General features: G+C 39.5%; 1 protein-coding gene across 1 annotated transcript; it reads right to left on the bottom strand.

The window, feature by feature from the left end:
- Window positions 1-1,828: 1,828 nt before the first annotated feature.
- LOC131257590 (syntaxin-124-like) lies at window positions 1,829-3,013 on the bottom strand. Its single transcript, XM_058258372.1, has one exon. It carries the CDS (start codon window positions 2,785-2,787, stop codon window positions 1,849-1,851), a length of 939 nt encoding a protein of 312 aa, XP_058114355.1. The 5' UTR covers window positions 2,788-3,013; the 3' UTR covers window positions 1,829-1,848.
- Between the last annotated feature and the right edge of the window lie 13,972 nt (window positions 3,014-16,985).

Here is a 16,985-nt window from a genome sequence, read left to right as displayed (position 1 = left end):
CTGTCGCCTAGGCAGTGGTATGAAATTAATTCCTTCATGGTGAGTAAGGAATTGTATGTTGATGACATGTAGATAGCCAATCACGTCATGTTTGAAATTAACATACTAAAGACTCGGTTAAGTGGGACATTTAAGATGAAGGATCAGGGGACTGCAAAGATGGTTCTTGGCATTGATATTCATAAAGACTGGAAAAGGAGCATGCTTTAGTAATCACAGGTAGAATACTTTGAGTAAGTATGCAATAGACCAGGCAAAGCCAATGAGCGTTCCGTACGCGACTCCAAGTTTTTCTCAGGTCATGTCCCAAAACAGATGAGGAAAAGCAGGATATGTCTCATGTGCCTTATTTGAATGCGGTTGGCAGTGCATGCCATGGTTTGTATTAGACTGATTATTTCATAGGTAATTGGTGTTGCGAGTAAATACCCCGGCAAGCAATATTAAATGGCGGTGAGATGGTTACTTCGATACATTCGAGGTATAGAAGACTACGTCTTATTTTTTGAGAAGACAGGAGTAAAAGTGGTTGAGCATGTGGATTCAGATCCGACAGTAATGCTCACCAAGGTCATTCCTATAGAGAAGTTCAAGTTCTCTACAACTTTTCTGGGCTTGGAGATAGAGAAAAAGAAGGACGAAGTGTGCACGAGAAGCAGTGATGTGATGCAGAGATAAGAGAAGATGGTAAGAAGCTACATGTTTGAAGATTGAAGACATGGTAGAGATTTTTGTTAAAAGATGTCTTAAATCTGGAAAAGTTTGAAATTTTTGTAATCCTCGACCAATCGAAGGTCAGGCTCGACTAGTTTTTGACTAGTTGAAGGTTACGCAGACTACGCGCGGATTGTGTAAATTTGAGGCAGTTTTCGGACTATTCTAAAGTTGGTGTGAAAGTGAGGTTTCCTAAACTATAAATAGGAGTCCTTAGGACCGTTTAAAAACATTCTAACGCATTCTAAAGGTATTCCAAAGGTCTCTAAAAGGGTTTTAGAGTTTGCAAAGGGTGTAGCAAGGGTGAGATTTAAGGTTGTTCGAATCAGGTAAGTCTTTTCTATTTGTAATTTCTATTTTCCTAGTAAAGATCTGTCGCTTTGTGCCCTGGTTTTTTTCCCTAAAGAGTTTTTCACGTTAAATCTTTGTGTTATCTTATGATTGCTTGGTGCTCTTGGATTGTTATCCTAGATCCATATCCGTGTGATACCACAACACAAATCCCAACAACTACCACTAGACATGTGGGCTCCACAATGATATATGCATTTTATCGATGCCATCCATTCATTTTGCGAGTTCATTATAGGGCATGTGCCTAAAAATGAGTCAGATCAAAATCTTAGATGGACCATGCCAAGAAAAGAGTAGTGATTGAACACCCACCATTAAAAACTTCCCGGGGGCCACAAAAGTTTTGGATCAAGCTGATATATGATTTTCTCCTTCAGCCACATCCACCTCCTTGTAGCCTAATCAACAGGTTAGATAGTAAATAAACATCACAAGGAGCCTTAGGAAGTTTTTAACGGTGAACATTCAATAAACACTGTTTTTTCTATAATCCACCCAAGATTTCAATCTGCTTCATTTTTAGGCTCATGCCTCCATGATCCAAAATAGATGGACAGCCTAATAAAAACACATAACAAAACTCTCATGTAAAAGATCTCTATCTCTCTCCATGTATTGTTTAAAACATAAAATCACAATCTTAAAAATACAATGTGAATAGGTGTACAAACAGGCGAATTGTCGAAAATGTATAACCTTTTACATGACGATGAACAGAAAAACAAAAGAAGTGAAACGGCATGCAGTTTTCTCGCATTGATTTTCACTTTCATTCTCATTTCAGACAATGGGCGCAAGTGCAGATAGGTTAGCTAGGATAGGCAAAACAAGAACCACCACAATCCCAGCACTGAGGCTGATTGCTATGCACGTCCACTTCCTAGAACTCTGCTGATAATCCTTAGCCGTTTGAAGTTCATCAGTCCCACGTCGAACAAAAGAGCTTGCATGTGCCACATTGCTCTCAATATCATTAAGCTGTTGTCCTTGAGCCTCAACCAACGCAGCCATATCCAAGAAAACCTGATGAAGTTCGAGCAGATTCCTCTCAATCTCCTTAACGGCGTCATGACGTTCTTGAATCTCAGATATAGTATCCATAATCTGACCACGACCTTGATCTTGTATAGCCTTCTGAAGGAAATTCTCACTCTCACCGCTCGAAATCAACGACTCGATTGTCTCTTCATCAGCTTGCTCACCTGTAATCGTATAATACCTCCGTTCTACGGTTTCCTTATACTCGCACGTGATCTTAGACCGCAGGCTCTGAAAATCATCCATTAGATCTTTGAGCTTCTTTCCCAACCCCCCCAAAACAGATGTACGGGTCCGATCAGCTGATGACCCGGGCCCACATCCAGGTAACTTTCGGTGGGCCACGTTCGACCGATCCAATGCTTCCAGCTTTCCTTTAATCACTTTCACCTTTTTAAGCACCTGTTCTACATCTTTATCCATTCGCGATCTAATCTCTTTCATGGTTTTTGCATTGTGGGCTGTCTTGCTTTCTTCATTTGCTTCTTGGAGCCGTTTGTGGAGACGTTCCACGCCTCGCATGTCGTCTTTCACGTTCTCTACATCCTCGAAGAAACGGTCGAGATTAACCGTCTCCTTCCCGATTTCCACCACTGCAACGCCCGTTTCGATTTCATCTAGTTGGACCTGTTGCTTCAGGTCCGTGTATTTCTTGAACGAGCTTGAGAATAAATCGTTCATTTTCGTACGTTGGATGTGTTTTCAATCAATCGGCGGTGGGCCGGAGCTTGTTTTCTATGGGTTTACTGCAATGTATCGGATGGATGGACGGACGGACATTGCTTATGACGCTAAATAGAGATTATTTCCGGCCATTCGACGGTGAGGATTTTGTACTTCATGGAATGGATATCTGTATTGTATAATCGATTCTATCTGATTGGATGGCTGTGATGGGAGGAAGATAAAGGAGGAGAGGGCCAGATGGTTGGCAGCGTGAGGAGAGAACGGGACGTGCTCTCATCAACTGCAAGCAGGAGAAAGGTGACGGAGGGAAGGTATTTTGGTTCATGTACGAACGTGGGGTGGAGAAAGGAGACGTGAGAGGATGAAAGGAAAGGAGGTAAAGCAGGATGCCACGTGGCAAGCTGTGGTTCAAGAAACATCTACTTTGGAGGTCTTCCATTGACTTTTTCATAGAGGAAGAGGTTTGCTACAGTGGGTTCTGGAACATATTGTTATAGGATTCATTGTATTATAGCCGTTGGATTTGGGGTCATTTTCAGGGATCTAAACCGTTGATCTGACGAGATAGACGACTGATGGTGGTTGCCTATAAAATCCCCAAGATTGAAAGATCTTAGAATTTCAATCAACGGCTAAAAAAACAATGGTTCTAATACGAGTGTTTTATTTTTTTAATGATTATAAATTTTAGTTTCAACGGTTAAAATGGGAAGCGGATTGGCTGGTGTACCACACATCACCAACCTAGCTGGTGTGGCTACGTGTCGTGCGAAGACGAGCGCGGACGCTCCTCGAGCTACAGGTTGAAAGGAGATCAATGTTTCATGAACCCCACGATCATGTATTTATTATATCCACACCGTTCATCCATTTTAAGAGATCATTTTAGATATTTATTCTAAAAATGAGTCATATCCAAAGATCAATTGGACCACGCTGTGAATAGCAGTGGGGGCGATGATTTTCACCATTGAAACATTCGTAGAGCCCACCATAATGATTATTTTCCATGCAATATTTTCATATCGCCACACATACCCAGATGAAAAGAAAAAACAAATTCATATTGATCTAAAATTTATGTGACCCCAAGAGGAGTTCAATGGTAGAGGTTCAATCCCCAGCTGCTTTTTATAGTGGGGTCTACGTGATATTTGGATTTATTTTATTTTTCGGTTCAAACCTTATAACTAGCTTGCCAAGTAGACCATTACACGTACCCAATGAAGGGAGTGTTTGGCGCATGATATTGGGAAGGATCAGGTGGAATGGGATTAAAAAAACACGTAATTATTACGTATGGCAGGGACTGTCCCTGTAACCATGGGCTAAGCTTAATTTCCTAATATATTTGTAATACAATAGTACATTGAATGGATATACCCATCATCATGTGAAACCATTAAGAATAACACACTTGTTATATTCAAACTGTTTATCTGTTTTGTAACCTTATGTTATGGCATAGGCCTAAAAATAAGGTAAATCCAAAACTTATGTGGCTCAAAAGAAATTTTCAACAATAAGTATTCAATTCCCCGCTTTCTATGGTGGGGTCCACTTGAGCTTTAGATCTACTTAATTTTTTGGCCCATGCTCTAAAATGATCTCAAAAAATGGGTGGACGATGTGGATATAGCCCACACATCAGGGTGGGACCTACACAGCTTGCTAACATTGAGTGGAATTAGCACTGACCAAATGCAATCCCATCCCACGTAATCCCATCTAATACCATGCGCAAAACGCCCCCTAAGCATGTGGTGGCGTGTGGTACACCGGCCTACACAACTGGCTAACATTGTGTGGAATTGGTACACTTCATACAACGTAAGCCGACTGGGGGTACGTAGCTGGTGTATTGACGTCGTTAAATTACGTGGTTTACATCGCGAGGTATGTGTTATATTTAAGCTGTCCATCCATTTTATTAGATCGTCTTAAGGGTCGAGCCAAAAATTAAGGCAGATGTAAATATCAAGTAGACCACATTGAAGAAATCAGTAGGGATTGAACGTCTACAATTGAAACATTTGTGGGATCACAGGAGTTTCGGATATTCATCTGGGTTTTTTTTTTTATACCTTACGAACGGATGTAAAATAAACGTCATGGTAGGCCTACGAATATTTGAACGGTGAAAATCATTATCCCGCTGCTATTTTTGGTGTGTTATATTCAATCTTTGAATATGATTCATTTTTTAGTTAATGGTATAAAATGATTTTGAAAAATGGATGAACGGTATGGATATAATAAATATATGGCCATGTAACTTTGATGTTCTTTGAACCGTTCGTACAACTCGGAGCTCGAGGAGCGTCGGTGCTCGTCTTCGCACGACACGTATCTACACCACACCAGCTATATAGCTGGTGTGTGGTACACCAGCCAATCCGCTTCCATACAACCCACTGCCACATGACAAGATAAAGACGCAGCAGCTGTCATTTTATGAGAGAGCTCCCTTCCACCACAGAAGCTGCCGGAAGGTCAGTAGATCAGGACCGTCCACCTAGTGGGCCCTACCATGGATGGTTTATGGCTCAAAATACGACCACCACCGCATGATCTAGATATTGCCTGACCGTCGGATAATATGTTCATAATTAAACATAAGGGGCATTTTGGGTATATAAATAAAGGACGGACCTGCCATATCCCACCGCAGAATTCCAAGTTCTAATTGAATTCGCCCGAGTGCACTTTGAAAGCGCACCCGACTCACACATGGGAATTAGGCACAGGCTAAGGGCCTGTTTGGGAGCGTGGATTTGGAACCCCCTGGATTCGCAACCCCCAGGATTGGAAACCCCCTGGATTGGCAATCCTCTTGGTGTGTTTGGTACCCTTGAGTGTGAATCAACTTTAATTCAAAAATACCTATACATGGTATATTCACGGGGGTTTGAATTTAATTACTAAATCAATTTTAATATCCCCAATTAGTGAGATATATAATTTTTGATACTATGGTTGTGATAAGCCCGCTAAAATATATGTTTTGTCTAAAAGTGATGAAATTCCAAGTCTTAGATGGACCGCAAGCATAAGATCATGTCTGAGTGACTAACCAACGATTTTTAATCGTTGATTGATATGGACAATGTTTGGACGGTGCTGGACAATATTTGGACGGTGCTGATCTACATGAACAATGTTTGGACGGTGCTGATCATCGTTAGTGGGCCATGTGCCCAGTAGAATGATAGTGTACAGTGACATACATTTATACATGCAACTATTCAAATGATTTTAGGTGTAATCCAAGCTCTCACCTTGGATTACAAACCCCCTCAAAGAGGGGATTGGAAACCCCCTGGATTGGCAATCCCCAGTTGCTTTATGCTGCCAAACAACCCTGGGGATTTGAAACCCCCTCTAATCCTCTCCAATCCCCTCCAATCCAAGGTGCCAAACGACCCATAAGTGAACCCAATTTTTTGAGCCAGAACAAATTTGGAACCCAATTCAAACGGCTTGACTCAGCTCGGAGCGAACCCCAACTTGAATCAAACTCAAATCGAGCTAGCTCAATGACTTGATTACATTGATATTGATGTTGCTCACCAAGTAGTTGATGAAATGAATCAACGAAGTGTCGGCTAGTTGCATTGAACGTATGTATATGAAACAAATACCATTTTTCCTTGATTTCGATGTTGCCTATAAGGCGTTTGATGAAACACTTGTAAACAATTATTATTATTTTATATATAGTGAGAAATTAAAAATACACTGCATGTGTTTGTGAAAATGCCGTAGTGACTCGATTTTGGCTCGAACTCGGCTCAAACTAGCCCAAGCTGCTGACCGAATCAAGCAAAGTTGGCCAATCAAGCTCGAGGACCGAACCAAGCCGAGTTCAAGCTGGGGACAGCTAGTAGCTGAGCCGAGTTGAGCTGAGGCCAACTTGACTCGGTTCAACTCAAGGTACACCCGTGGTTATGTCCAAACCGTCTATCCAAACTGTTTAGAATATATATATAAATTTTTCTCTCTTTTTTTTTCATTTCTTTATTTATTCATTTAACAAGAATATCTTTTAAACCAAAATTAGTTACTTGACGTACCACATATGATTTTAGGGTAGGAGAAGCTACTTTAGCCAACCAACCTAGTTATTTTCCAAGATTCCATTAGGTAGATGGTTGAAAATCCATTTCATTCACTTCGCAGTCAATTTCAATCAATTCGTGGTCAAACATGAAATTGAGTGGGGCAAACTAGAAATTGAGCGGGGCAAACATGAAATTGAGCGGGGCAAACTAGAAATTCAGCAGGGCAAACATGAAATTCAGCGAGGTAAACTAGAAATTGAGCGGGGCAAATATGAAATTCAGCGGGGCAAATTAGAAATTTAGTGGGGCAAACATGAAATTGAGTGGGGCAAACTAGAATTTCAGCGGGGCAAACTAAAAATTCAGTGGGGCAAACATAAAATTCAGCAGGGCAAACATGAAATTCAATTGGGCAAACATGAAATTGAGCGGGGCAAACTAGAAATTGAGCGGGGCAAACATGAAATTCAACGGGGCAAACATGAAATTGAGCGGGGCAAATTAGAAATTGAGCGGGGCAAATATGAAATTGAGCGGGGCAAGCATGAGGTCTGTGTTAGAGACCGAATGCATTTTATATAGGGGAGTGGCTATGGGAGGGATCCACCCATTGTAGAACTCTTTCACTTACTTACGTTTTCTCAATCTCTCACATACAAGGAGAGAAGTCATTCTTCAATACAATTCTATCTTGAGTTATCTATAGTACTTCATGCCTATAAAACCGTATATACTTAATGTGATTAATTTAAAGCAATCATTGCATTACCAGATGAAAACATGCCATACATGGCCAATGATTCCAACATTCTCTAACTTAGGATAATCATGATATTCTTCAATATGCAATGTATTATATGGTAATTCTTTAACGATCGAGATTCTACTGGATATTTTAATGGATCCTAGAAAGTATTCTGAATTATTTGGTCGATAGGAACTATCGACACTAGACTACAGCAATCATCACCTCATTTATCAAAGGGGGACTAGGCGTGATCACAATGTCAACATTTCCAACGACATGAATACTGAAAACATTAGTGTAAAACATGAAAATCTCATGATGGGTGTAACTGACATGCACACTTCTAAGTGGTCCAATCATCTCTATCAAGAGATGCCTTAGCTTCAATCATAACCATTCATAACTGTTCATTTCACCTTATGCATGCATAATGAGTATATCTAAATAAACAAAAATCGAAACTTGAATCAGCGGTTAAATCTTAATTTACTGAAATGCATATACCAACTTAATATTTGTACTCGCACTAAACATGAGCCTTGCTAAGTCCACACACTTGTGCAATAAAGCTCATGTACACACCACACACACCACACATCAAGCTTGTCAAGTTTGAAGGTTATATATATAGTCCCGTGTAGGTTAGCTTTACATACAATCACTTACCAGTTTGCTTACCAGTACTATTGTCTACTTGGATTTCAAACTGAATATAGGCATCTTTTCCCTCGCTGAATTTCATGTTTGCTCCGCTAAATTTCATGTTTGTCCCGCTGATTGTCTAGTTTGCCCCGCTCAATTTCATGTTTGCCCCAATGAATTTCATCTTCACCCCACTCGATTCCTAGTTTGCCCCGCCCAATTTCATGTTTGCCCCGCTCAATTTCTAGTTTGCCCCGCTGATAGATGGTATAAATCTCAAGGAGTTCCAGCTCAGATGGATAAGAGGGAAAATCGGGCTTGTTAGCCAGGAACCGGTGTTATTTACTTCTAGCATTAGAGATAACATTGCCTACAGTAAGGATGACGCAACTATTGAAGAGATCAGAGTTACAGCTGAGATTGCCAATGCTGCAAAGTTCATAGACAAAATGCCTCAGGTTAATAGTATTTCAGCTCTTCTTGTGATTGAAACCATTTCTTAAAGTCTATATTTAGATGTAGAATTGAATTAGATTTTGATAATCAAGCTGCGGCAAAGTGAGATTCCCAAACTTGGGTTAGTCGCACTTCAAATAAGAGGTGAAGCCAGTCCCAAATTGCAGTTGGCTTCATTTGAAGTTGGACTGGTGAAAATAAAATTGCAATAATATAGCGAAACAGCTAAAGTTTCTAATTGAAATAATATTGTGAATGTTTATCTCCATTTAACCGTAACTTACCCTACATTTGGACACAAATGAACCGAATAATGAGAGTTAATTTAGGCCGCATTTGGTTGCACCAAATGTAACGCCCTGAAAATTGGGGGTCGAGCAGGAGTTCAGCTCCCGAGTTCCAACACATCACTTATGCAACATAGATAATGATGATTGAATATTGTTCATATTAGTGCATTAAACATGAGTGAGATTATACCAAAACATCATATCATACTCCAGAGATAGTTAACTTTTGCAAGCGGAAGACTGTGATAAATATATAAAATATATAAACTGTTGTAAGTCTCCAGAGTGTGAACATGATTCCAGGTTAAATATATACATGTATACTCCAAAAATGAATAAAATAAATATATATGGGTATTCCAAAGGTGCAAATAACAAGTGCAATGACAGCTAATCAGCATCCCTGTAACTCCTTCGATCAGAACATGGTTTATATAGACCCACCTGATAGCTGCATATAAGAGAAACCCTCCTCATCATCATAAAAGTCTGGCTCCGCTTCACAAACATCGCCATCATCTGAAACTAAAACATGGTCTGGTTGGTGTTTAAAACACTGTCCCGTAATGTGGGAGTGAATGATCAACTCAGTGGAACAATAAAGCAAAGGTTAACATGTTATCAATTCAGTCAAGCAGTAATGATAACACAGTACAACAATCAGGTCCTAAGTACTCTTATTAATGCAAGAATAATATGAAATAATGATGCATGCACTCGCCTGCGCTCCCTCAACGACTTCATCTCACGATCGCGGCATGCAACCCTTCCTCAGTGCTTAACCTGCTACGTCAAAGCACACGTAATGTGGTGCGTGTACGTGATTAGCCAGGTTCTTACTTAGGTTTATTCATACAGTAGGATTGGGAAGCTAAGGTATCACTCTTTATATCATTTACCCAACATTGATCCATCTAGGGTTGTCAATCCTAGTTAATCACATACGATAGGCATGTTCAAGTCACTACCATCAACGTCCTACTAACTGGCAGTCTATTTTAAAAAGGCTCGTCACCAACCGATTGGGGACCACAGCCAGGCTGCGCTGGGGTAAGCTTGTTTCATACTCGATGTCACTCCACTAACGCCCTACCAACTGGCAGTCTATTTTCGAAGGCTTGTCACTGACCCGACTGAGGACCACAGTCAGGCTGAGCCAGCGTAGGCCGACAGCTCGAATACAGTGTCCCATACCACCGTATTCGGCTCACGAGTTTGGGTTACTCACTGGTCACTACGGGGAGGCTTGTCGCCCCAGCGTAGGCCGACAGCTCAACCACGGTGTCCCATACCACCATGCCCCGACTTATGAGTCTTAGCGGATCGAGGTACCAAGGTTAAACAGGCTTTTCACTGGTAAGTTTGGTACCTTAGGTTCAAGTAGTAGCATCCATACATGGTGAACACACAGTAGGCAAATCGGGTTACTTGACAAGTTCGATTGGTACGAGCGTACGCTAAATTAGTCGACATGGAACGCTAAACATTTTTGACAATTATCGTACGACTCAGATTCATCGAACGCATCAAATGTGGTGAGACTAGCTCGGCCACTCAAACAGGAATTGTTACCGATTGCCTGGACTACGTAGTATCCCAATCATATTCAAATGCAGCATATGGAGACATGTGATAATCATATAGACATTTAATAAACATTCCCAACAAGAATCTCATTCGAGCATTTCTTCGAACACATTGCACATATTTTCATATATTGCATTTCATCCATAAATTTCATACTCAGAATTTAGGTCACATGAAGGAAACTATACATATAGATAAGGTAGCTGAGAATTCTATCTCAACACCCTTATTAAATATAATTCTCATCAAACATTTTCTCATTCAGACATATTATCAAACACTTAGACTATACGTATCAACATACATATAATAAATTAGTTATAACATATATTATAGCAAATCCTTTCACGAGGAGTTGCCACAAGTACAACAATCACGTACTTTCACTCAAGTAATCATAGCAAACACAAATCCTAATTCCATATTCATCCAAACATTTCAACAAATACACGGAATGTATTATATTCAACATAGTTCACAATATATGTAATAAACGAAAATCATTGCATCTAAGCACATGCAACAGCAATCAAGTCAGTCATAAATCATTAACTGACATTGAAAGCCTTGAAAATCATAACTTGAACGTTTATAGTTCGCACCTTTCACCGGTAGACTCGTAACGAACTCAGTTTAAACACTAAGCCTTTGTCTACGGCACAACGACAACCTATAACATGAAATAAGTTAGCTATTTCATCACTTACACTATTGAAAACCCTTAAATAGATCAGGGTTAGGTTTTTTTACCCAAGTACAGAGTTGGAATCGTCGAAAAAGTAATACAGGTGTGGTGGTTAAGCACGTGGAGTGATGGGATTGAATCCTAGGAAGAAACGTCGACTCTCTCTCTCACTTTCTCTCTCTTTCCTTCTCTTTTCTCTCTTCTATCTCTTAGGGTTTTCCAAATTCGTATGAAATGAGAGAGAGGGTTTAAGGCCCTTATATAGGCCCAGAAGTGATGGGAATGGCCCCAGGGCCATGGTATACTTGGGTTATAGCCAAAGACGGACTGTTTCGGTCCAACGGAGCACTTCTGGAGGCCCCTTTTCTGCGTGTGGTCGGACTTAAGCTCCCAAACATTGGATCTAGGTCAAGTTAAGTTTTCAGTCCGATCGGATTAACAGATCGACCGAGGAGAACCAGTTTCAGTTCAACGGTTACCGGTATCCGATCAGGGCCACAAGTACACTGACATGTGTTGAAAATTTTCTCTAATCCGAGGGTGTAATTGGGTCAGATTCTGACGGTCTGAATCCTTAAATTTGGCTTGCAACTGAAACGACTCAATTCACTTAAGTCCCAGTTCATTTCCTAAAGATATTCGCGTTTCTCACACACTTCGCTCCGGGCTCAAGTTGTGCGTTTCTGGATATTGTTAGGACTTGATTTCCGAGATGGTAGTCAAGCCCAGTAAGGCGGTCATAACCGTATAGTTTCGCGGTAATCGGACTTTCGACGTGCGGTCTAGGTCCGATACGGAGTTTCGGCGTGCTCCCGAGAGCAACCGGGTTTAGAGATTGATCCTAGATTTCAGGGTAATATAGCGTTAATGATTCTACAAGTTTTGGGTCTCGCAATTCGTATTTAAAGTGGTTCAAACTAATTTCACCGCAAATCTAATTTAGCACTTAGTTAATTTTGTCTAATTTCCAAAGGATTTGGTCCTTAGTGATTTCTGCCTAAGGTCGTGCTCGGGTCTTTGTACGGATTTTTTCAGGACGTTACACCAAATGTCATGAAATATCATGATATTCGGTGCAATGTAATGCACCCTTCATCAAGAGGAAATGAAAAATTTTAATGATATTTTCCATCATTCATTATTCATTCGTCATGCAATTCAATCCAATAGTACATCCAAACACCTCCAAAACTATTGGAGCTACACCAATGTAACAAAAAAAAGTTTGGGGTACCTCGGTTCATTAAAGTAAGTTGTGGAATAGCCACAACTTTGCATAGAAGCTAATGACAAAATTTGTACCTTGGTCATGGTTTCTTATATGCAAGTTGCAGTTGATTTAAGGGGAGAGAATGGCTACTTACCTCTTCTGCTATTGAAATACTGTATATTCAGGGTCTTGACACAATGGTTAGAGAGGAATGCTGATATGATTGTTGCGATTCATCAAGGCTCAATTGTTGAGAAAGGTAAGAACCTCGCTAAGTTCAATTTGATATGGCTCAAAGCATGTCATTTTTAGCTATCATGTTTCAAGAACTACAAAATGACAAAACATACAACTCCTTTCTAGTTTGCCTAGCTGAATTTCAAGTTTGCCCTGTTCAATTTCCAATATACCCCGTTGAATTTCTAGTTTGCCTCGCTCAATTTTCAGTTTGCCCCACTTAGTTTTCAGTTTGCCTCGGTGATTTTCTAGTTTCCCCCGCGCAAATTCCAGTTTACCCCGCTCTATTTCATGTTTGCCCCGCTTAATTTTTAGTTTGCCCCACTCAATTTCAAGTTTGCCCCGCTCAATTTCATGTTTGTCCCTCTCAATTTTAAGTTTGCCCCGCTGATTTTCTAGTTTGCCCCACTCAATTTCTAGTTTACCCCGCTAAATTTCATGTTTGCCCCGCTCAATTTCTAGTTTGCCCCACTCAATTTCTAGTTTTCCCCGCCAAATATCTAGTTTGTCCCGCTCAATTTTTAGTTTGCCTCGCTTGTTTTTATAGTTTGTCTCGCTCAATTTTCGGTATTTCCTCGCTCAATTTTTATCTCGATTTCATATGAAGCTAGTTTAAATTCATGAAATGCTACATTGTTTTCAATTATTTCTGATTTTGTACACTATGATTATCTTCTGAATTTTATATTTGATATATTTTTCAATTTATTTTTGCAGGTGACCAATATTCTAATGTAATCCCAAACTCAAGCTCTATGTATACACTGAAATGGTGGTTTGAGAAGGTGACGAATATTCTGTTGTAATCCCAAACCCAAGCTCAATTTCTACATTGCCTCGTGCAAGTTCTAAGTTGCCTCGCTGAATTTCAAAGTTCCTTCGCTCAATTTCTAGGTTTCCTCGCTCAATTCCTAAGTTTCCTCGCTGAATTACTAGGAATGTTTTGATGATAAAATAAATGAATAAGCTCTAGTGCTAAAGTAGAGTATACCACATGATGGGGCTTGAATACAACTTGCCAAAAATCTCTTTTAAAGACTGTTCAACTCTAAGTTACTCAAATAGGGAGTTTAGAAACTCAATTGAGCCATATGCAAATTAAATTGTCTAAAAGTTATGTAACTTGCCTGTAACTTAGGGTTATATGAATTCCCTATAATCCAAAAGGATGCAGATTGCCCACAACAACTTAGGGTAGGAACTCCTTACTTATGTGAGTCTCACGTCAATTTATTTTGACTACTCTCGTTATGATATAAAACAAAAAATGAGATGAATCTAAAAAAATGAATTGACTACTCTCATTATGATATAAGATAAAAAATGAGACAAATCTAAAAAAATAAGTGAGCAAGATAATTGATCCAATTGACCTTAACTAGCTGACCCAGTTTATCAAGTCTTTATACTCTGGTACCTATGGCTACAAATTATTGGTAAATATGGCTACACAAATTCACGGGTATACGCCAGCTTACTTAAAAAGAGGGGGTACTTTCGTAATCATGTTCGTTGTCCGTACAAGTAAGTCCAGGTTCGCAAGTTAAGTTTGTAGTGTTTCAAGAATATCCAATGGATAAAAGGTTGGGCCCACAGTCGTAAATTTCTCGTGAAGAAGTGACACCTCTGAAAAGAACTGATAACTAACATCCAGTGGTACGAAGAGTTAGATACACCGTCATCTTAATTATAGGCAGTGTACAGATTCTATGAGAAATCTCATCCATGGAAACAGTGTATCCTATGTCAAAAAGGACACATTCCAATTCTCAGGAAGGATAGACCGTAAAAATTAAAGGATTACTGATGGTCTATTCAAGTGAATAAGTGTGGCCCACGTAATTAGTGGTTCTGCATGATTATTTAAAAAAGATAATTTTCACGTCTGGTTAAACCGTTTCCATGGCTTAGGATGTGCTAAACAGGTGAAACTTTTGTGGAAGAGAAGGGGCTGTATGCAAACCAACCATCCATTCAGATGTATCAGTCCTCGACAACAACTCCGCCAAAGTAGGAAAATTTCCACCCTCTTTCAACCAAATTCAAAAGCGGTACAGGGAAAAAACGCCCGCGTGACTTTCACTGACTGGAGGAAACGAATTAATTTGGATGGGATCCAAGCCGTCCATCAGATTTAGTACCTTTATTTTGTTAAGGAACTCAAAAATCAGGCTGATTCAATTCTCATCTGGGCCACACCACGCGGAAGAGTTGAGATGAGAAGTCCCACCACTAAAAGTGGTCCAAATTGATTGTGGGGCCATGGTGTGTATATATATATATATGCCGTCCAATCTATCCTGACGCACTAGGATGGAGTCGATACCCCCAAAAGCTGAACATTCCAAAACCAATGTGGACCGTTTCACGTGAATTCAGTGGTTTTTGGCATGAATTTACACCGTTCGTATGGTGTGGGCCACGTAAGTCTTGGATTGGATTGAATTTTAGTAACGAGGTGAAAAGGTGATTTATCTACTGATGGCAAGCCACCGCAAGTTAGGCTCATCTGTGGACTTGGATTCGGTAGTAAGCCCTCTGTCAAAGTGACCGTGGGGGTTGGAAAGGCTTATTATGCCCCCCATCATGATGTAGGTGTTTCGTCTTTAATCTATTTCGCCAGCTTATTTTAAGAGATTTTTCATTCTTATTATCATTGTTCCTCTTAACAGTCAATTAAAATAAATTAAGTATGATTTACACAAAATTTTAGTGACGTATTTGAATATTTAAAAAAAATTTCTTAGCAAACAACAACTAGGATGTATTAGACTATACTATGTCAATGTCTAAGCAACAGATGAAGAATTAATCGTGAAGAAACAATTACAAGACAGATGAAAAGGGAAGAAACAGAGAGATTCAAGTAGTGACAAGTTATACGCCCAAATCCATAGCTCAATTGGCAAGCCGAGTGGAGATAACTCATTTCAACACCTGAGGTCTTGGTATCGATCCTAGTGGGGGTGGCTAACATGGAGTGTGTGTACTGGCATGGGTGTGTACCAACAAGCTAGCCTTAAAAAAAAGAAAGAAGAAGTAGTGACAAGTTATAGTAACTTTTCGAAAATGATTTAGATTGTCAAATTAAGGCTATAAATAATAAAGAAATACAACACACACACACACACATATTATCTTGTACCAACTTAATCAAAACCAAATGTGATCTTTGAATTATTTTTTCAAATTATAAGTCAATTTATATTTTCTTAGTGTAATCACTTACTTGCCAAGTAAAGTAAATTATAACTCTTAGTATAATTATTTACTTTCAGCTTGTTATTTAAATCACATAGTGTAATACATAGCTACCAATCTCAGCTATAATTTAAGTCTATACTTGCATGCTTGATTTAGTTCTTCATTTAGAAAGGTGCTTTACAATTGTTCTTCATGATCAAGTATAAGAATTTTTTTTTCATTTCACTTCATTTGTATTGAAAGGTTCTTTCATACAGAAGTCAAATGTACAACCCATTATTAAAGGACGAACCTTACCATCTAAATATCGTCTGATTATGTTTATACCTTAAGCGAGTGGCTAAATAGACAGAGTATCTCATCAGATCTCAATCATACACTACATGTCTACCTATCTAAGTACTTTGGGTCATAATTATTTAGTTTGAATTAAGCCACAATTTCAATTATAACACACCCACACAAGTAGAGATGAAAATAGAAACACACCACAATGATGAGATAAAAAATGAGACATTCAAATATCAAGTGGATATTGTCGTAAGAAAGAGGTTGAAAGCTCACCAATTTATAAACTTTCCAAGGGTATAAAAGCTCTGGATGAAGCTGATATTTGTTTTTTTGGCTTCCTTGTGATCTAATAAAAAAGTGGATGGCAAATAAACATTGCAGTAGGCCCAGCCCTAGGAAATTTTAATGGTGGGTAATCAATCACCACGGTATCCAGCTGTGCAGTCCACCTAAGATTTGGATTATCTCATTTTTGGATTCATGCCTTAAGCACAATGGACGAACGGTGACAAAAATACATACATCATTGGTATCGCCCACCGCGTTTCCAACACTAACCGGTACTAGAGGTTCACTGTCGAATCCGAGTCCGCCACGTATGCCTGCATGAATCAGCTCAGTTGGACGTGAATTGTGTCCACCACCGACTCACTGTCCAGTATAAAACTCATCCATTCCGTACATCACTTTTCTCCTCCTGGTGTTAGTATGTGATTCCGAAAAATGAGGCAGATTTAAAAATTAGGTGGGCCACACCTCAAGAAACAGTGGGTGTTGAATC

This window comes from Magnolia sinica, chromosome 10 (genome assembly GCF_029962835.1).
Source record: "Magnolia sinica isolate HGM2019 chromosome 10, MsV1, whole genome shotgun sequence".
In the NCBI taxonomy this organism is placed as follows: domain Eukaryota; kingdom Viridiplantae; phylum Streptophyta; class Magnoliopsida; order Magnoliales; family Magnoliaceae; genus Magnolia; species Magnolia sinica.
The sequence above is the reverse complement of the archived record's forward strand: the minus strand, read 5'-3'. Positions and strand labels throughout refer to the sequence as shown.